Source organism: Bacillus rossius, chromosome 12, assembly GCF_032445375.1.
Source record: "Bacillus rossius redtenbacheri isolate Brsri chromosome 12, Brsri_v3, whole genome shotgun sequence".
In the NCBI taxonomy this organism is placed as follows: domain Eukaryota; kingdom Metazoa; phylum Arthropoda; class Insecta; order Phasmatodea; family Bacillidae; genus Bacillus; species Bacillus rossius.
In genome coordinates this window covers 16,354,318-16,376,618 of record NC_086339.1, presented here as the reverse complement: position 1 = coordinate 16,376,618, position 22,301 = coordinate 16,354,318, and the positions used below count along the sequence as shown (strand labels likewise).

General features: G+C 37.9%; 1 protein-coding gene across 1 annotated transcript in view; it reads left to right on the top strand.

Annotated features, from left to right (window-relative positions):
* The first annotated feature begins 651 nt into the window (after window positions 1–651).
* Window positions 652–22,301, top strand: part of LOC134537257 (uncharacterized) — a 32,020-nt gene continuing 10,370 nt past the window's right edge. Inside the window, exons 1-9 of the mRNA XM_063377527.1 lie at window positions 652–739; window positions 3,283–3,676; window positions 5,374–5,508; window positions 5,763–5,968; window positions 7,034–7,178; window positions 7,793–8,014; window positions 9,463–9,726; window positions 11,301–11,470; window positions 20,835–21,228. Coding sequence (XP_063233597.1) covers window positions 3,316–3,676; window positions 5,374–5,508; window positions 5,763–5,968; window positions 7,034–7,178; window positions 7,793–8,014; window positions 9,463–9,726; window positions 11,301–11,470; window positions 20,835–21,228 — 1,897 coding nt within the window. The 5' untranslated portion in view covers window positions 652–739; window positions 3,283–3,315. The remainder of the gene's footprint in view (window positions 740–3,282; window positions 3,677–5,373; window positions 5,509–5,762; window positions 5,969–7,033; window positions 7,179–7,792; window positions 8,015–9,462; window positions 9,727–11,300; window positions 11,471–20,834; window positions 21,229–22,301) is intronic.

The following is a 22,301-nucleotide window of genomic DNA, read 5'->3' as shown; positions in this document are numbered from 1 at the left end:
TAAAAAGTATTTTTCTAATATTTTCGCTGCATCAAGTGCTTAATAAAACTTTTTCGTAAATACACAAAGATTTTAGTTTACTCGCCATGTTTACATTTCGAAAGTCTGTAAGCAACTGCGATAATGATAACGTGTAACAACTTGACAAAAGTCTAGTGACCGAGGTACACATGTGCAAGTTCATCATACAAAAACAGAATACAAAATTTCTAAGAATCTCCGGTACGTCAGTCGAATTAAACACGTGCTAGATAATACAACAACAAAACAGCTACCTAACAAAAGAATGTACACATCTGCAGTTCGTATCAACTTCGGCAACTTAGCAAGTACTGCTTAATGATTTATAACGCCGTATTGTTGTCGTTAAATAGAGTGAGCGTGACGCTATATAGAGTGTATTATTGTATAGAAAACAAGGTAAACCAACCAAAGTCAAGCAATTTCGACGTTCTAAGGAGTTTGTCGTTAAATCGAGTGACGTTATATATATATATATACACACACATACATACATACATAATACACACACACTCATATATATATATATATATATATATAATATATATATATAATGGTGGCGCCGCTGGGACATTTGAACGCTGATCACGTGCTGTGGGGAAACGCTTCGTCACGACCTTGAGCGAGTAGCGATGTCTGAGACGCACTTCGGCGCCGGAGCCAGTCTGTCGTCCCCGCCCAGTCTCCGCTGACGTGATCCTGCTGCTTCTTCTGCGCGGTGAGTCTTTCCAGCCGCCAGCTTTCGGGCGTCATGCGACAACGGGTACATATTACCATCCTCGTTTCAGTGGCGGAACAAGCTTCGAGTTCTGGGCAGTTCTTTGGCTCGGTGTGGAATACTCCCTAGTGAAATGGGAAGCCAGATACTTGGAAAAATTACAGCGCCTTAAAAGACTACTTCAACTTATTTTTGACGTCAAAAAATTACAAAAATTACAAAAACGTCCGCAAAGAAAATTATTTAAAATAGTTTAATTGAAAATGTTTACCAGTATTCACAACCTATAATTATTTCACAAATTAAAGATTTTTCAATAATTAATAAATGATAAAACAAAACATGCCTTAAGACTTAGCAATATAAATTCCAATAAAAATGCATTATTATCTATTATTTTTGTCTTTTAAAAATTCGATAGTATTTGTTTAATAGTAATTACTTCAGAGGTGCCCACTCCTCCCAAACACTATGACTCCCCCCCCCCCCTCCCAGCCTAACGATGGGGCCCCCCCCCGAAATTTTTTATGCCATTTTCTCAATGATTTACTCAATTATTTTATAATATTATACTTTTTTAGTATTATATTTTATCACATTTGCATTAATTAAAACTGATTTTCTAATAATAATTTTGGTCATATCAGTTAATATTTCCATCCTGAACCGACAGATGCCAAACTGCTTTTGTTGAGGAAAGTGCGGGGTTGCCAATTTGATTTACAAGATCCCTTTCAATTATCAAAGCACCAGAAACGTATTTTCACATTAGAAGCTATAATTATGTAAATAATATATACATTTTTCTCGTCTTTTAACCCCCCCCCCCTGAAATTTTAATGATGCAGTCTGCGTCGTTACCCCCCCCCCCCCTTGTGGGCACCCCTGATTACTTGAAATGTTACTTTCCGTTTTTCAAAAGATCTCTCAGACAAATGATGAATAATCTTCACACAACATTCCTATAAAAACTATAATTTTGTTAAGTTTTTTTCCCCTTTTAAATAGAGTTACGGTATGTAAAATTGTCTGTGCAGCCTATCGAAGTGACTTTTTTTGTTGTTTTAATCCCTGAGTATGTAATCTGTTTAGTACTACCCAGAGACTCGTGCAGTTTAAAATGGAGTACCTAGTCCACTGGATTTATACCTCCTTTTTTGTCTTATTTTAATCTTAAATTTATATTTGGTTGGCTTTATAACTTGCTTATAGTCGAAGTGAACTCGGTTATGAGAAAGCAATTTAAAGTGGTTGAAATTATGTTTTTTTTTTCCTAACCTAACTCAAAGCTTTGAGCTATAGCTATAGCTAAAGCCTATACGCTCTAATCATGCAGGTTGTTAACGATACAGGAGAGGTAGCATGCATCATGTGCTAGGAGGGGATTGGCCAGCCATGGCTGCGATTGGCGCCATGACTTACTCCCTTCACTGACTGTCTTGGACTAAAACTGCATAGACACAGTGGGCTAATTCATGCATTATGCATGCAGGTTTGTTACGGGAAAAACAGAAGGAGAAGAGAGTTGGACAGAGTAGAAAAGAGTTACCACGCTGGGGTTGGGAAAAAAGATGTAAATTATGCTAGCAGTTGCTTAAATGACCTACAGGGTCGCCATTGCGCCCGCGCAGCGCACTAGAGGGGAGGAAACATACGCCCTGCGAGAAGGTAGGAGGTGGAGGAGAGGGAAGGGAGTTGAAGTACGATTGGCGCGCGCATTACGTCACGAAGCGGACAGTTCCACTTCACTCTGAGAGCTTGGACGTTACTGTCTGCTTTGCTTTGTTGGGTGGTCCTGGGTGGTCCTGGGTTTAATAAGCAGTGACGCAGGCGCCGCTGGTGGTGAGCGACCACTTTCCTCGGCCACCTGTTCCCGGCGACACCTGTCATTTATTGAAGAAGAGAGCATCCATAGTGTACTAAATTAGTTTTATATCTAATCGTGAGTAAGTACATCGGGTTCCCTATCCCGTCGCTGTCTGTTTGAAATTACAAGAGGGCTTTGAGAACGAGAGCAGACCAATGAAAACCCATCAGCCTCCTTCGAAAAGACCGAGGGAAAGCCTCCTTCGAAAAGACCGAGGGAAAGAGCGCTGAGGACATCAGACTCTGGAACCCCCACGAGTCTGCCAGGTGCGACTTGACGTCAGTTTCCTTACGTACTACATTGTCCTGTCTAAACCTCTTTTAAAAGACAGTTTGCAATCGTCCCAAACAATCTAATAATACTTATCCGGGAACTTGAGCAGTTTCGAATCTTCGCTTATATTGCAAAGACATCATTGCCTCATAATCCGATTAGGGGGCAGGGGTAGGAAATATATTATCATAGTACCTTTATAGGTCAAAAAGCTCTTGTGAATAGAGTTAATTTTCGGAATACTTAAAAAGTTCATGTATACTAGAAATAACAATGCTCATGATCAAGTGAACAGTAAAAATGCATAATATTCAGGATATTTTCTTAGTTCTTCAACAAAAAAGTTCTACAATTGTTAAACAATTAAAAACTCAATGATATTATTTTTGTATTTGTTTTCCAGAGTGGCCTTCGTAGTCGCACTTACTGCAGCAAGATGTACCTCCTCGTTATTGCTGCGCTCCTGATACCGCTGCTGTTGCACTACTGGTGGAGCATCTGGCAGTTCTCCAAGAGGAACCTGCCTTTCTCCTGGCCGCTACCCGTGGTGGGGAACAATCTCAGGACCTTGTTCCGTTGGACTACGTTTCCTCATCATGTTCTGGACCTGTACAACAAATTTAAAGGATATCCATACTGCGGTGTGTTCGATTTCTCTTCTCGATTGGTTATGATAAGAGATCCGGAAGTCATCAAGAACATTACAGTGAAGGACTTCGACCATTTCACTGATCATCGAACTGCAATCCCAGAGGAAATTGAACCCATGATGGCCAGAAATGTGTTTAGTTTAAAAGGTAGGTGCATGCTGGGGCGTACGCGGGAGAAGAGGATTGGGGGGGAGAGGGGTAATTCCTTGTCCCTCTCAAAATCCTTAAACATCTGTCATTTCCAGGAACAAATGAAAATAATTTTAAAGCAGTCAGCGGGCAATATATGTATTTCTGTAAACTTCGCCTTTTGTACTTTGTACGCTCCTGGGTCATGCAGAATGTTATAGTTTCTTTGAAGTTGTCAAGCTGTGGATTGATAATGGTCCAAATTAAGTTCCTAGTAACAATTTATTGTTACTTCTCTTCTCTAGGATTATGCGCTTTTATTAGTAAAACAATGCCTTGCTGAGCTGCGTTTTCTATGGCTCACTTATAGGTATAGCCTATTCCCCCTCTCTTCTTATATAAAATAAAATTTTTTTTTCAGGCATTTTTATGATATTACTTAAATGACACTTGTATGTTGTTTAGTTTCATCAGTTATCTATGTTCATGGTTCATAGACGGTATTTATTTCGTCTCCGTTTTTATCTCTTTGTGTATATCATTACACATATAAAAGTAATTTCATTTACATAGCCTGAAATACACAAATGTAAGTAATTGATCATAAATTTTTTGAACTAGGTCATGCATAAATTGAGTGTGATAAGGATGCTGGGCTAATAGAGAATCACTAGAAATTCGTTAACCAGTTTATGTTCCTTCGGGCTCGGACTGGATGGACATTGTAAAGTAAACATTGAAAAAAAATTAAATTGTACCAATAGCAAAATGAAATTTTCTAGACATCGATGCTGTAAACAAATACACAAAAATATCAGCACACAAAGATGACAAAAGTGAAGCAAATGCATTACGAATCATTATATGAATTCGTGTTGAAAAATGAAACCCATTTTTGTGCTTTTAAAAGAAACCATGCACGAAGATATTCAATTTCGAAGAGAGACCTATGAAAAGCGATGCATTGGATGGTCAAAAGAAGTGAAAATAAAATATGCGAAACTCAAAATCTCGAAGAACTGAAACCTCTAGATACTCCAGTCCAGTATGCATATTTTGACAGTTTAAATATGAAACCCATTCATTGTACATCTGCACAAGAAGAAAATCCTGTACAAGAAAGTAGTGAAGACGAAGACAGTGCAATATCAAGTGATGGAGAGGTGTGAATGTATGGGCAGTAAACGCCGATAATAAGTGGATTTTTATATCTATATGTTTGAACAGAGACAGTAAGTAGCATAGTTTCCTTTCGCAAGCAATTGTAATGGTGTATTAAATTTTATATTTACAGAACGTCACTTACTAGTTTTTGCTCAAACTTGTACAGTAATCGCAAGCAGACAAGCAGGTAATGGTTAAACCCCAAATGTATTTATTCCCATGTGCTTAACTATTTTTTTTGGAGTTGAAAACTGTGTACATGATGTCTATTTATAGTAATAAACTATAATAACACCTGCAACATAGGTTTATAATAGCCATTTACTCTAAATGAGTATTATGTCAACTAGTTTTTGTTCTCAGACCCTCATTTGTTAGCTTTCAGTGCGTGATTATAAGACTTAATATCCAAAGTTCGGCTCCAAATCATGTTTCATCAGTGCAAATGTTTAACATTGGCACAATTATTTGAGGGACTTCAATCAAAATAGTTAGTGTTAAAAAAGTTTAATTGGTTATTCTGATGTACAAAATATGCCCATATTCTGCAGGCCAAAAATGGAAAACTGCAAGAACTACACTGTCGCCTGCCTTCACTTCCAGCAAGATGAAGTACATGTTCCAGCTTGTATCGGTATGCGGTAAACAACTGACGAGTCACATTGACAAGCAGCTTCAGCAAGAAGGTATGTTTGTATGCAATGTAGGTATATAGTTGTAATTATTTTTATGGGCTGCATTTTAGATACGGGAATAATGTCATTTTAAGAACATTTTATGTCTGTGGTTGCAGTTGTATTTTGACAATTTTTCTTGTAGCACTAAACGCAATTACCGGTATTTGTTTAATCATTTAAAATTAGTATTCACACATTTTGACGTTTCAGATACTTAACACTATTTCAGCATTTTTTTACGTAAATTTGTATATAATTTCCAGAAGGTGGTGTTCTGAAGGTGGACCTGAAGGATTTCTACACACGGTTCACAAATGACGTCATCGCCACTACTGCGTTCGGCATCAGCTGCAACTCCCTCGAAGAAAAAAACAACACTTTCTACAAAATGGGGCGGAAAGTAACACGCTTTAGTAGAGAAACGTTATTACGTTTTCTTGCATGTATGTCATTTCCTAAAATAGTGAAGGTGAGTTTATATTATTCTCTGTCATCCTGAAATATTTAATGTCTGTATTATGTGACAGCTAATGGCGGAGCAGAGCTTGGAAGTTGGAGTTTCCATTTTTCAAAGCCCAGATGTATCCTTCGACCTTTTGTTTCATTTGGTTATTATGTTGCAGTAACTTCTAAACAATTTTTCTTAGACAAAAAGAGCCACATGCCTTTTTTGAGACTTTTTTAAGAGCTTTCCATATGTGCAATGTATTTTTACAATATTATGGTAGGTAATGGAGTTTGGAAAACTAAACGAACCTTTTAACCTCCTCACCAAGGCAATTTTGATGACGTCGCCACATGGGTCAGATGTATCCTGGCGATTTTTGTTCACATGTGTGTGTTTTGTTATATATATGTATATATAAAACACATATATACATCACATACACACAGTGGCATAGCCAGGATTTGTGTATGGGGGGTGTTAAGAAGTATGCCCCCCCCCGTATTAAAGCGGGGGGTCCGGGGGTCCTCCCCCGGGAAAATTTGGATTTTAAGGTGTAAAATAGTGCTATTTTAGCAGTTTTCGGTACTTAAATTTAAATATTGTAATGGTAAAAGTTTTATTAGTTTTTAATATGAAATTTGTTTGAGTGATGAATAAGAAATTAATTATGATTTGGTGCTAAGGGGGGGGTTTGAACCCCTAAACCCCCCCCCCCCCTGGCTACGCCCCTGCATTCACATGCACACTTTGCAAACTCTCAAATGGATGCTAGAATTGAAATATTTTATGCTAATGCCAACGATTATATAGGCTCAGATCATTAATGTTTTTAGCATTCGTCAGTTTTTCTTTTTAAATAAAACCAAGTAGACTAGTTTATGAAAACACTGTAAGTTAACACATATTTGATAGCATTTTAGCGAAGAAAAGTCATGGATCAGTGTTAAATGTTGTTAGATATGGATGTGCTACTGGTAGAACTACATCCAAAGGGTCTCACGGAAGCTACAAATTTTAAGTAGGTAGCTCCATTATTATCATAATATTTAGGACGAGCAACTTAGATGTGGTGTCCTAAATTTGCAGCTGCTCAAAATGAAAGTGTTTCCGGAGGACGCCATGAGTTTCTTCAAGCATCTGATAAATGACACTGTCGAAACCAGAGAAAATAAGAACATAATCCGTCCGGATATGATCCACTTGATGATGGAAGCCAGGAAAGTACAGAAAGGCAGGTGCTCTTTATCGCTTGTTTTTTTCATCCCTATCTCCCATCATCCTCTCTCATTGCCTAGTGGTAAACACGCAGTATTAACTGTAGTGACGAGTCCAATACCAATGTTTTCGAATCCGAATCATGAATTCGAATCCCAGAGAGTATATAGGATATACCCCTTGAATCCGAATCTGTGTCAAGGGACAAAAAAAAGTACTGTACATGTACATGAAAAAAAAATTACTTTGGTGTTGAAACATTATACCCTTTAAATGGTTGTTTAACAAACTAAATTTCCACAACAATATATTTTGTAATTTTATTTATTTAGTTCGGTAGTATGCCCAAATCTGAATATGTGCATATGTTCGTGAGTGAATATAAACATTTTAAATAAAATTAAGCATTCTAATGTGTAGATTTTTACCAATATCAACAAGCCATAATGATTGCAGTGTGGTATGAACATTTTGTATAGGTAACTTTTATTGCACATTTACAACATGTGCTACTTACGGTCGTAACTTTCATTTGCAATTTTTTTTAAAATATCATGAGATAATTCAAGTGAGCATTTTGAGTTGGTAGTTCTTTAGTTGTTACCTTGTAATGTTATTTCCTTCGCACAGATCTCACTAATGACGACATTGCTGCCCAGGCATTTATTTTCTTTTTTGCCGGATTTGAGACAACTTCAACGTTGTTGTGTTTCTCAACGCTGCTGCTAGCCATGCACCCTGAAGTGCAAAAGAAGCTTCAAGGCCACATTGATGAAGTATTCGACGACGAGGAGCAGACCATCACGTACGAGGCCCTGCATGAACTGGCCTACCTGGACATGTTCATTTCGGGTGAGCCGCTTTATTTTTGCGTTTGTCTTGTCCGCTAAACACACAGTGACGATGTTTAATCAATTACTGCATAAATTTATAAAATAACATTGTATCATATTGTGAAAAAATTATTCGCCTAGAACCATGTTATTTTACAGGTCTTGCGAAGGATACGGGAGTAAAAGACAAAAAGTCATATACCTAAAAGGTGAATTGCATAGTACCTTCATAAAAAAAAATCATTCAAAAATACTCAGTTTTTCAATCCTGGTTCGTACATCCTGATTTAAGATTTACATTCTTATAATAATCACTCCAGGTAAATGCAGAATATATATATATATATATATATATTTCCATATTGCCATTTCGATTTGTTCCCCAATTTATGTAACTACTTAAGAAGTATATAAAATAAGCTCCTGGCACTGGGGCCGGTGCATGGTGTGTGGTGGGTTCAATGACCGACCGCCTTGACAGGTGTCCGAAACAAGAAGAGATCGACTCGCGCATCTCTCGCACGAGGCGACTTCGAAAGTATGGAGGTGACTAGTGCAGTGCTCTGGTGACTTGGAAATGAATTACGGGGCACTGCTTGTGGCATGAGGTGCCAGGGGGGCAGGCATTTAGCGGGCGTTCAAACACCCAGGGCAAATAACTCGCAAATCCGCCACGAGATGGCAGAGGTGGTAATTTCGAAGACCGATGGCTGTCCTTGGCTTCAGCTGGGGTAAGTGGCCGGTGAGTGAACTGGGCAGGGTTCCCTGGAAAGGCTGGAGAAGGGTAGGAGGTGAAAACTGCACGACGGTGGGAAATTAGGCTCTGCAGAGGCCAGATGCGTGTCGAGACGTCGAGTAAAACAACTCGCGGGTGTGCCTCTCGGTGCTTGCCTCAGGAAAGCTCCGAGAAAAATAGGCTTTGGGAGAACGCAGATACAAGCCGTCTTGATCACGTCTCGGAGGAGAATTACAGACGACGAGCGTGCATCGCAGCAGGGAAAAGGCGAGACACTGACTGACTTGCAAAAGACTCGGCAAAATCATATCTAGAGCTGGGAATGGATTGGGGTGACTGACCTGACAAAGATTAATTGGGAGTGTACAGAGAGCGGAAAATGTTTAATTTTTAGCTGCCAAAATTACTGATTAAATTTTATGGTTCAAAAATTCAAATTCAAAATTGTGCCAAAAAAGGCTAATTGGCGGCACAAGTGAAAATCATACATTAACGTCTTGGACAACTCCAGTACCGAGAACCCCGCGAATATATAATGGGCATGCAATACATTATCATGATTTAGTTTTATTCATTCCAGATTCTCATCAAAGATGATTTGGTCCTGGAATGCTGGCTAGGACACAATTTTTCGAACCCTCTTTTCGCTGCACACTAGATCCATTCGCTGCCTCTTCCTTTCCTGTTTCATTAATTTTCAAAAAGACGCATTATTAGCCATGTGTTGACAGAAACGCTGCGTCTTTACGCCCCGGCCATCGCGACCGACCGCGTGTGCGTGAAGAAGTACACGATCCCGGCAGCCGAGGGCAGGCCCCAGCTGACGATAGAGGAAGGCGAGATCGTCTGGATCCCCGTCATCGGTCTGCACATGGACCCCGAGTACTTCCCCGACCCTAGCAGCTTCCGGCCGGAGAGGTTCAGCGAGGAGAACAAGCACGACATTAAGCCCTTCACGTACCTTCCCTTCGGCGTGGGACCTCGCAGCTGCATCGGTGAGGCAACCGGTGGCAGTGGCGTCTGGGCATGAAGTGGCGGCTATAGTCTTTGCTGGGACTTGGCCCATTTTACTTTTTCTGGGTCCTAATAAAATGGAGTCTGGCCTTGCCTAGGGGTGAGAGGGGGTACAACCATTGAAAAGACAGAATTTTTTTTTAAAAATAAACTCTTAAAAGCAATGTTTTAAAGCCAACCTGGAACTTAAAATTTTATCAATATTTTTTTCTCATTCAAGTAGCTTTGTTAGTTTGTCGAGAAATATTATACTCGGGCTAGTTTTATTAATGCTAACGATCGAATCCCGGTGAAATCGCGTCGTTGTTTGAAGCATTGAAAATCTTGAAGGTTTTTTTATTACATGATTTCTTGAAAACCCAGTTGAAATCGAAAGGTATTGGCCAGCACTTTAAATTAGATGCTAATAAAAAATTTAAAAAAATATATATATATATTTTTTTTTCGTTTCTCCCATTAATGCCTATATTGTTCACAGAAAAACTCGACAGATTAGGTTCATAAAAAAATAAAACAGCCAGCGCGGATTCATAGCTCTGAGGAGACGTGTTGTCAGGAACGTATTGGTGAGACCTGATCTGGTACGTTCGGGGAACAATTGTTCCTGGATCAGAGATTTTGTTGGATTTTGGAATGTCATTAGATTTTTAATGTGAGTATGAAGGAAAATTAAATAAGATGTATAAAGGTCGCATCGTGCATGAATGACGAGAATATAAAAACAATAATAGAATCTTAACTAAATGATTGAGTTCTATGGAGCTTGTTTGTTAGCTGTATATTTTCTTTACGGAGAGATGAATGTACAGAAATAGTCAATACAGTGAGTTTTTTTTTACCATACACTCTATTGAATATTTCTGTGCTGACTATTTCTGTCTATTCAGGTCTCTAGAATGAAAATATCTAGACAAAAAAAACATCGAATTCCGTCAAGTTGTTCAGATTCGATTATTGTTCGTATAGTTTCGTGATTCATGTACGACGTGGCCTTTCCAATCCTGTCACCACGCGGAGCAATAAACTGCTCTATGGAAAGAAGAAGAAAAATTAGAATGAGTGTTGGTCCCCTTCCAAAAATCGTTACTGATATTTACACGGTAAATGTTAAATGTGATATACAACCCTATGGAAAACAGGAAACAATGAACTGAAACGAAAACAGGCAGTAACTTTTAACTCTGAGCGAACTGAAAACGCCGGCAGCGCAGTCAGGCATATAGTTAAACCTTGTGCTTGACTGATTGGGTCAATGTAACTTAATAAAAGCTCATTGTCTTTTTTTCTCACAGTTGTGTAACTCACACAACATCACTATCATGGTCATATTTTCTAAATATTTATCCATAATATAAAAATTAAAAAAAACCATATAGTGCAACAACATATACTGTATATTTATAGAAAAAATTCATTGTAAACAACTGTATTCGATTCTCATACTTATCTTTTTTTGAGGTACTTCAAATTACCTACATGGTATCATATATTTTCTGTGTGAAAATCATCATCTCAAACGACTTGGTTTTAACAATAATTTTTGTTCTTTTCCCAGGTAATAGGTTCGCTCTGATGGAGACGAAGGTGGCACTGGTCCACTTGCTGTCTAGATTCGACTTCCAAGTTATCGACAAGACTCCACTCCCTATTAAACTCACCGACACTATGCAAGTTGAAGGAGGATTTTGGCTCGGGCTAGCACCTAGGAATAAGCCAACAACACATTAACAATGTCATAACTCAAGATGAATGACTTTATACAAATAATATATATTTAACAAGGGTAATTGTACTGTGTGATCTCCTTTTATAATCTAAGTTCAATATGTGCGTGTGTTTTTTTCTCTCGAGTAAGTGGTTGCAGATTTGTATCTAATTTATAGAAATCGTCTTTAAGTTTAGAAGTGTAAAAGTCATATTTTGTCTGGGTAGGAATGAAGTTATTTTCTGACACCACCAAAACTCTTCTCATCGAAAATGGACGTCAGAGACACGAGCCAAAAACGCAAGAAAGTTGGAAGTTCAACAATACTTGAGTTATGTTTGTGCGCCCTTCCGAAGTTTATAAACCGGGTTTTTTTTAATGTGGTTGCTGAAAATTTTGCATCTTGGGTTCTTGCATAGTTTATAAACCAGATTTTCACCGACTGGCAACCACGCCTTCAACAATTGCCACCACCGACACTCCTTTAACCTATGTTACTCCCACGTATATCCCTAAGGACCGGTAGCTCGACAGCCAATGTGTATGTCTATGCATTTTTACATCCAATATTTTAATGAATGAATGGAATACATTTAGAATTTTGTTACTAATGTAATGAGCTGAAATTTTTGTTTTCAGTACGATTTTTTACAGGAGTTGAATAAAATAATTAGGTATATAACTAAACTATCGTACCTAATTGATTTTTAAACCCTCTAAGAGTGAAGAAACTTCATACCATGTAAATAATGTTTATGCATGTAGATATATTCTTGAATTAAAGATCATTTTAATGATGGTAATGGGTATTACATTGAAATTACTCTAAAGATGTTCAACGGAAAAAAAAAGAGGGGTGTAGGTGAGGCAATATGTTAGCCATGCAGTGTTTTATAATGGAAAAAAAAAACTATGATTTCACTAGCATAACTACTTGACAAGAATTGACTTCCAACCCTCATGCCTTCCAATATTGCGATTAAAACACCACGTCTGTACCCGAGGTTGAACGTAGAACCCCTTAGTACAGCTGTCAGCGCTTCGAATATCTGGGCCGCGAAGGTCAATACTAACTCTAAAGAAAGGGACTGCACATGAACGAAGTATCTATTTGATGGGGCGACGGAAGACTACCACACTGGAATACTACCATAATGGCATTATTCCACCTGGCCTCTTCGAAAAAGGCGGAAAAGTACCATAACTGAAAACTGCCATAATTTTAAAGGACGAGGCGGAATTCTGCCATATTTTCTTATACATTCCATGGAATTAGTACAGCTGCTTTTCTCTCGAAGCAGTGTGAAGAATACATCGCTAGGTAGCGCTGCAAACCCCCTAGTTGTTTCTTAGGTTAACTTAAAAAGTTACAGATAGCGCTTCTGACGGTGACTTTCTGTAGTTCCAGTCATCAATTAACTCAACAAATCACGTACCTACTAATAGAAACAAATTTTTCCAAAAATGGGTTATAGGAAAGAGCACTGTATACTTATAACTACGATCTGTAAAAATAAAAATATGTTAGTTTTCCATTATGGCACATTACCTCCTGTTTTGATGGGGGTCGACGGAAGACTGCCATACTGTAAGACTACCATAATCGAAGAATTCCGTCGGGGGGCGACGGAAAAGTGCCATAATGTAAAACTATCATAAGTTAAAACGCGACCGTTCAGTCCTAATACTCGAACGACATGATTAAATTATGTATATTATCTTAGAAATAATTTGTATAAATAAGTAGCATACAAAGTCTAACTCCAGGTCACTAGTTGAAATTAAATGCAATCTAGAGACCGAAAATCACAATTACCTGACAACCGACGGTTAAGTAAGTAAAATATTCCATAATTTATATTATATGTTTGAAATTCCACGACAGATTATCATCATCAGGTGTATAGTCATCTATAGTACTGAGGTGGCAATTCAATTGAGTTTATTTTACGTCATGTCTATCAAAAGAACGATAAACTAAACTTAAGCATGAATTATTTTACAAAAAAAAATTGACGTGAGAACGTCTAATAAATCGATGAACGCCGGCTGCACGCACGAAAAAGTGTCCCATTACGCACATTGTCCCGTTACGCTGTGTCCCGTTACGCTCATTGTACGCTTGCGCCGCATCTATCTCTCTTCCACTCGATTCGAACAACCATCGAATTGACTTTTTCGAGGCACATTAAACTTGCCTACTTTTCCTATCATCGTCCTATCCTTAACAGAATAACACAGATTGGAAGAAGTTAAATAGCAAACATGTATAAAAGTTATAGTTAAAATAATCTCTTCGTGAAAGTAATAAACATATTTGAATTAATGAGTGCAAATAAAAGTAAATTTACCAATTAAATTGTAGATTTAATTTCACCCCTTCTTTGTATCCATACAAAATAGTGATAATTCAATAAAAATGATTCAATTTTATTCATAAAAGTATGCAATCATTTCATCAATGTTTTGTTATGACGTTGTCTCGTTAAACTATCGTCCGTAAACCGACTTTACAGACAACCAATTTTTTTACGTTACTACATCTTTAATAATACCCACATTATGTTTCTGATGGGCTGTTGGGGTTCACTTTTCGTGGGCTGACTTAACTACGACCTTACTTCTTAATGCTGTGGTGTTGTTTTTGTCATCTCGGGGCTGTCACAGGGTATTGTGATTCCAGCATTATGTTTTTAGCATGTAAATTAGAAAAGTATTTTAACATATAGATGTACAGAAAAACAATTGCCATTAAGAATAGATCAAAACAATCACAAATGTGAATACGGAATAGTGAGAGCGATTCATGTTTGCTGTTTAAGTTTTATTGATTAAGTAGTTGTGAAATTAGGCCTATATTTTAACTGCACCAATGACTACGAAATCATTTCAGAATATTAATTTATGAAAGCCTTGCAATTAATTTTATATTTGTTTACCAGAGGGGGGGGGGCTAAGGGGCTCAAGCCCCCTCCAAAAGCATCTGGGTCCACTATTGTTTTAGTGTTTGCCTTGATAAAGCCTAGCCTCAGCTGGGTCAAGCCCCTCCCAAACCAAAATCCTGAATCCGCCACTGGGACCTAGTGCTGGCGCCGTGGAGGAGTGTTGGACGAGTGTTCGCGCCGGCACACGAGACTTTGCTGCGGCCTTGAACTAGATTGGATCAGATCTCCCCAGTGCCCCCCCCCCCCCTTCCCAACTTGAGGACCCGGTTCTCAGCTCGAGGCGGGCACTCACAGGCTGTTAACCTCGGGTCGTCAGGGGCCGCGGTCAACACAGCACGCCATGCTCACACGGCAAGGGCAGGGCCGCCGGGAGTTGCCAAGGGCATGTCGCGCCGCCTCACCAGTGTTTAAACATCACTCATACATCTATCAGTGGCCTATAAAAAAATGAGAAATTATTAATGTTCAAAATATTGTTGCCTTTAAAAGAACGAAAATTCCCCAAAAAGGGCTTGAAATCCCTAAAAAAAAAGTTTACAAATTAATTTTAAGCCTCTCAGGTCATGACCTATGCCATTTTGAATGATGTCAAGTCCGGCATTTTGAATCATAATATTACGACAGCTTTTTTTAAATTATGACTTCACGTCAGCTATTTTGTTTAATAGAAATATCCGCCAACAGCATCCTGAATTTATGTTGTTTTTTTTTCTTCTTTTCAACATGTAAAATTTAAAGATGTCCATAAAGTAGTTTACCACATAAAAAAATCAATACTGTATTTGTAGATAATTTGCTTATTCAAGTAGTGAAATTACTGCTTCTCTGTCTACTCATTCCCCATTTAACTACTCTGCAGGAAAACTCACAGTTCCCCTCGTTGCGGAAATTAGCTCATGTCATCACCATCGGTCTCAGATTATTATCGTCCGATATCTATTCTATTCTTCCAGGTCGTCCAAGCTACTAGAGAACACTGTACTTAGTCAAATGACAGCTTACCTGACTGAAAATCACATGCTGGTCAAATACCAATCCGGGTTCAGAAAACTTTAAAGTACAAATACTGTACTTGTCAGTATACTTGATGACATTCAACGCGAAATTGATAACAAGCATATGACACTGATCACTTTATTAGACTTCAAAAAGGCATTTGACAATGTTGATCATTATGTTCATTGTGCCAAACAGATATATAATATCAATTTCTCTGATAATGCTGTTGCTTGGTTTACATCATACTTATCCAACAGGTACAAGTGTCTTGAATCTGGCAATTCATTGTCAGCCTGGCGCCTTCTCAGCTCAGGTGTTCCACAGTGTTCCGTACTTGATCCGATTTTAATTTACATATTAATGATCTTCCTTTAATCCATTCAGCATGTCGATACCTCTTATATGCTGATGATTTACAACTTCACGTGTCATTTCCACCTCATGATTTAATTAATGGTATAAGGAAGTCATATATGTTTGATGATATCTTGAAATGGTCGTTAAATAATGGATTACAAATTAATTCTTCTAAGTCACAAGTAATAATGCTATGCTGTCCGTAATAAATGCACTTGGAATCCCTGCTATAATCTTATATAAACAAAAATTGGACATTTCACCCATAGGCGTGCGCAGGACTTCAGTATTGGTGGTGCCAGATTACACAACAGCCCTGTCATTCACGGACCCCGAGCCAAAAGCGGGGGGTCCGGGGGTCCTACCCCGGAAAAATTTGTATTTGAAAGCGCAAAATGGTGCTATTTAAGGTGTTTCTGAACAAAAACATTAATTACACAGATGTAAAAATTTTAACATTTTTTATGACAAATTATGGCTTTGAACGTTATAATCACCAGGAAAACTACTAAACTATTTACAGTTTTAAGCTTTGTTGAGCCATAAAGTAAATTGCACAAATTGTTTGCACGGAATTCATGCTGGTGGCTTTGAAAAACCGTACTTATATGTTTTCTGAAGACGCCAAATAAATGCTAGAAAAAACATTCTCAAATGTTAAGTTTTAAAATCAACAAATGAAGGGAGTTTTTGTAACATACCTAAAATATGTAAAATATTAAAATAAAAATACACAAATAAGAGTGGGCAAAAGTTTTAACTTTTGGAATACAACAAAAATGTTTTGTCGGTGACTGCATATAAGTCATCGAGTAAGCCTATCCTTTTAACTATCTAAACTCTCTCTCTTTTTTTAAATAAACCCTGGCGGACGGCGGCTATTATTCCGTGCGCCTGCCGAGTGGAGTGAACAGTGGACCCCGAGCGCGCATTCTATGTAATTCGAGGAGAACTAGGAGAAGTATTTACATTTCAGAAGTTTCGTAGCCGCGGCCTGTGTGTACAACACAAGTAATTGCAACTGGCTTGTTTCCGTGTGTATAGTTGGTTCGATTGATAATTGATATACTGATAGTGTTATGAGCACATATCTGTAACTCGACACGATTGGAAAACATTTTTTTTTTGGAAATAATACGGATTTTTGTAAGTATGTATTATTTCTGTTTGTAAAAAACAAAATAACGTTAACCCTAATGGTGGTGCCAAGGCACCTGTGGCACCTACCGTGCGCACGCCTATGATTTCACCTACAGTTATGCTCACTAGTTCACTAAACTGGTCTCAGCATACAACGTGGGGGGTGTATGGCACAAGTTGCGCCATTTATAAAAATATGGAATTTGGGGGGGGGGGGGGGGGGGCGAATTTACAACTAAAAATAAAAACAAAAAAAATGTCAACTGTAAATAAAAATTGCTACAAAAGTGAAATATTTATTGCATAATATTTTAGTGTTATATTTGTATTCAAACACGATTATGATAAACTACTTTTCATGGGATAGGACCCCAGGACCATCTGGTTGAAAACTATCAGATATGACGGCAAAGAGGAGAGCGATTTTTGGGTTTAGAAGGGCGGCAGCATTTGAACGCTGATCGCGTGCGGTGGTGCAACGCAGGAAGCTCCGTCCCGCCACGACCTTGAGCGAGTAGCGATGTCTGAGACGCACTTCGGCGCCGGAGCCAGTCTGTCGTCCCCGCCCAGTCTCCGCTGACGTGATCCTGCTGCTTCTTCTGCGCGGTGAGTCTTTCCAGCCGCCAGCTTTCGGGCGTCATGCGACAACGGGTACATATTACCATCCTCGTTTCAGTGGCGGAACAAGCTTCGAGTTCTGGGCAGTTCTTTGGCTCGGTGTGGAATACTCCCTAGTGAAATGGGAAGCGAATGTTTTTTGACGTGGACTATAAACAGTACAGAAAAATAGCAAAAAAAAAAAAAAAAAGTCCGCAAAGAAAATAATTAAAAATAGTTTAATTCAAAATGTTTACTAATGTAACACAACCTATATTTATTTCACAAATTAAAGATTATCAATCACATATGTATAAATGATAGAACCAAACAGCTTTAAGACTTAGGACTTAGCAACATAAATTCCAATAAAAGTGCATCCTTGTCTAATTGTTTGTCTGTTTAAATTTTGATAGTATTTATTTAATTGTAGGTATCTGAGTACTCATTTGAAGTAAAACTTTCCGTTTTTCATAAGATCTCTCAGATAAACAATTAATAAACTCCACACAATATTTCTATAAAAAAATTTCTTTTATTGTGTTTTTTTTAAGCTACTCTATGTAAAAATGTCTAAATCAGAGTATGCTAACGTTGTCTGCGAGCCGCTCTATTGTCGTGGATAGGCATATTATATATATACACATATATACATATATATTCAGTATTGGATCCTACTATCGTAAAAGTCGCTTTATGTTAGTCCTTATGGCAGTTAGTTATCAAAAATTTAACAAAAAAAAATTACAGTACTTATCTCGATTCCAGCATTAGACATTAAAATCTCAGGTGTTAAAATTAAGCGAAAACACATGTTAATTTTATGCAAATATATAATTTTTTTCATTTCAGTTTTTATGGGCATATTAATAATCCTCACTACGAGCAACGACTCTATTCAAAGCAGCTTTTCGACTGAATAAATATGTTATTATCACTATGCCTACTTAAAGGACAAATTCGGTGCTCCTTATCAGGGCCGCAACTAGAGTCTCTGGCACCCGGGGCATGAATGGATTTGTGCGCCCCCCCCCCCCCCCTTTTTTATGTACATAGCCTACCACACCAAAATCACGGAAAAATGGTGCAATTTAAGCATTTTCCGTACCTACATGTAACAGTTTCTGTGCTACTGTAACTTCCATGCATGAACCCAATATGTCCATAAAGTAGTCCGTATAATCACTAGACTTGTTCATTAAATTGTCGTCATAAATGTTTTTTAAAGATTCAAATTCAACTTGCGAGACCTTTTTGCAGCAAAGATTTTGATGATATCATCATAGCAAATAGAGGATTCTCTTCAAATAGAGGATTCTCTTCCTCACAGCCAGTGGTACCACCCTTTCTGACAACATTGTACTGTATTCGTATAGAGGACGCATTAAAAATTTCTAACTTTTCCCTTTACAATTTTTTATGTTAATGATGAACTTAACATTTTTCTCTTTTAGTATTTTAAAATAAATATGTTGAGACGTTGTATTGTAAATCAGATTAGACATTCCTGGAATGCAAGTTAAAAAACTTTTTACTAAGTACCAGTTGTAGTAGGAATTACAATGCAAGCGATTTCGGCGCCCCCACAGCTTTGCGCCCGCGGCGTATGCCCCGCTTGCCCCCCCCCCCTACCTAGTGGCGGCCCTGCTCCTTATGACTACTAGAGTGCCAAATGTAAACATATAAGCTAAGCATCTTCGAACCAAGAGGCCTTGCTTTTCAATAGTTGTATTTCATTTCAACGAGGTCATGTACAATGTCAGGCATATAGGCCAAGTGTATCCGAACCAAGAAGTCTTTTTCGTCTATTTCGATACTGACATACCTTTCAACCAGATCATGTACAATGTTGTGCATATAGACCAAATGTATCCGAACCACAAGACTTTCTTCGACGATACCTGTTATATATTTACAACAAGTTTGTCATATTTCAAGCAGACAAGACAAGAGACTCCAAACTGTCGGGCATATATTATGGATATAATCTATTACTAGCAAATAGACCAACTAACTAAGCGTGTTTTATTCTTACTACAGCACCAAGAATCCGTGAAAAATGCTTTACGTTTACTACAAGATCAAGAGGTTTGATCCATTAAATATTCAGTCCTGACTACAGACTTATCTACGTACATTTAACGAACATGACGTACATGTAAACGAACATTCTACTCGATATAATACGATCGCCAATACACAGTAGGTAGTGGCATGGCATGAGGTTTTCAGGAAGGGAAGCAAAACACTGATCTCTACAATAAAGTTAGGGAGAGGGGGTTCTTCCCTGGAAAATAAGGCTGTAAAATTGCCTAATGGTGCATTTAAATTAGTTTTCAGATCTGGACATTGAATATACCGCTTGTATAAATATTAATTAATTTTAATACTAATTTTGTGAAAAAGGAGAGAGTTCTAACCCACAACACCTTGGATTCGCCATTGATTTCCATTATTTTGATAAAAGAAGAATTTTATTTTAATACTATTTATTTTAATACTAATTCGGTGAAAAAGGAGAGAGTTCTAACTCACAACCCTCCTGGCTTCGCCACTGATTTCCATTATTTTGATAAAAGAAGATTCTGCTATTATATACCCACTGTGTGAAAGTGTGATACAACCACTTTTTTGTATTGTTTCTCTATAATCGAGTTACAATTACTGTCGCATGAGTCCTCCGAGTCCAATGAAACAGCATTGCCTGAAGATCTATGTTGAGAAACCTGTCCACTTGCCATTATTCTGGCATGGAAGCGTTCATCACAGCAGCGTCCTGCCCTCAGTATTTCTGCTACACTATGCAAGGCATTGTTTGTCCATTAAAATAAAAATTTAAGATTTTATAGAACACCACTTTTCACTTTAACCAAAAAATCTGTGACGTTATAAAACACATAGTGTTTATTATTTAACCTTCCAACATTAATTTGTATAATGTTTTACACTCCAGATTTCACCGCAGTTCTTACACTGTTTTTGCACAACTGGATGCTGCAGACGAAACTGCTTCCAGGCCACCGGCACCGCACAAGTCTTGTTCGTAGTTCCTCTACTTCCACCTAGATGGAGACACACCAGTCCAGCCATGCGCGTAGTAAATGGCGGAGGCTTAGCTGGCAGCTGCTTCCAGTGGCTTTGTTTGGGTGGACTGCTTGTAGGATTAGAGTGTGACACGCATCTACACTGCCGAAGCCATTTTTGTTGCTGATTACATTTTCCAGCTAATATAAAAATGAAATATTGTGCACTGATCAAGGGTAGGGAAGCACCACTTACACAGCTTCCATGGACGCTTCGCCTCTGACGGTAATATATATTTTTTCTTTTGGATTTGTGTTCCCAGAGTGGCCTTCGTAGTCGCGCTTACTGCAGCAAGATGTACCTCCTCGTTATCGCTGCGCTCCTGATACCGCTGCTGTTGCACTACTGGTGGAGCATCTGGCAGTTCTCCAAGAGGAACCTGCCTTTCTCCTGGCCACTACCCGTGGTGGGGAACAATCTCGGTACCTTGATCCGTCGGAATACGTTTCCTGAACAGATTCTGAAAATGTACAATGATTTCAAAGGACACCCATACTACGGCGTATTCGAGTTTACTTCTCGAATTGTTATGATAAGAGATCCGGAAGTCATCAAGAACATCACAGTGAAGGACTTCGACCATTTCACTGATCATCGAACTGCAATCCCAGAGGAAATTGAACCCATGATGGCCAAAAACGTGTTTGGTTTAAAAGGTATGGTGAATTTAGGAGCGTACGTGTGACAGGGGTGGAAGAAGGAAATATACCCCATCCCATCCCCTAAAATCCTAAAATATATGCCATGTCCACTAAAACAGGAAAATAATTTAATAGTAAACATTGGGCAATATGGTCCTTTTATGCTCCTGTGTGTATGCACGATGTTGTAGTGTCTTTGGCGATGTTAAGCTATAGATTAAAGACTGGGTTTAATTAAATTCCTAGTAACAATTTATTGTGTAGTTATCTTTCCCTTCTCTGATCTTGTATTATGTGCTTTCACCAGTTCCAATAAACAATGCCTTGCTTAGCTATGTTTTAATATGTTTTCTACTTATGGGTATAGGCTATTTTCTCTCTCTTGTTATATAAAATAAATCTTATGTGTCAGATATTCTTCCGGTATTTCTTAAACAACTCTTGTATGTTGCATAGTATTGTATAGTATCAAATTTACATAGTTAATTTCTTGTCTTTGTTTCTTTTCTTTCTCTTTGTGTTTGTGTATATCATTACAAACATAAAAGTAATTTTATTTATGTAGACTGAAATCTGTATGCCTATTTCATATGTATAAAGTACCAAATTTTCATACACAGACACACTACATACAGTAGACAGTGTCGTACCTTTACGAAATTAAACCTATTTTATTAAATGTTGAGTTACCTACTGGGCCATTAATAAAATATTTGTGAAGGTTTGTTATTAAAATCATTATCAAAATATTGTTGTCTTGTATCATTCATAGCCTATGTACGAAAATTGAACACGTTTGTTTTAGTTTTTTTGAAAAATTTGAAAGTGTGATGGTAGGGTTGAACTATGGCTTCTAAAAAGATGTAGATCGTGGATTTTCAGAAGGTATAAATTCATAAATTATTTTAGCAAACAATAAGTCTAGTATATAGTTACATTTTATTACTCAGATACACACACTTGTCATTTTGAAGTACCTTAATAAGTTCATAATTTGTTATTAATTGTTAAGCTTCCCAATACTTTAAACATTTCTATGTCAAGCATTATTTTCTTTGTTTTGAGTCTCTTTTACCGCAAGTATTTAA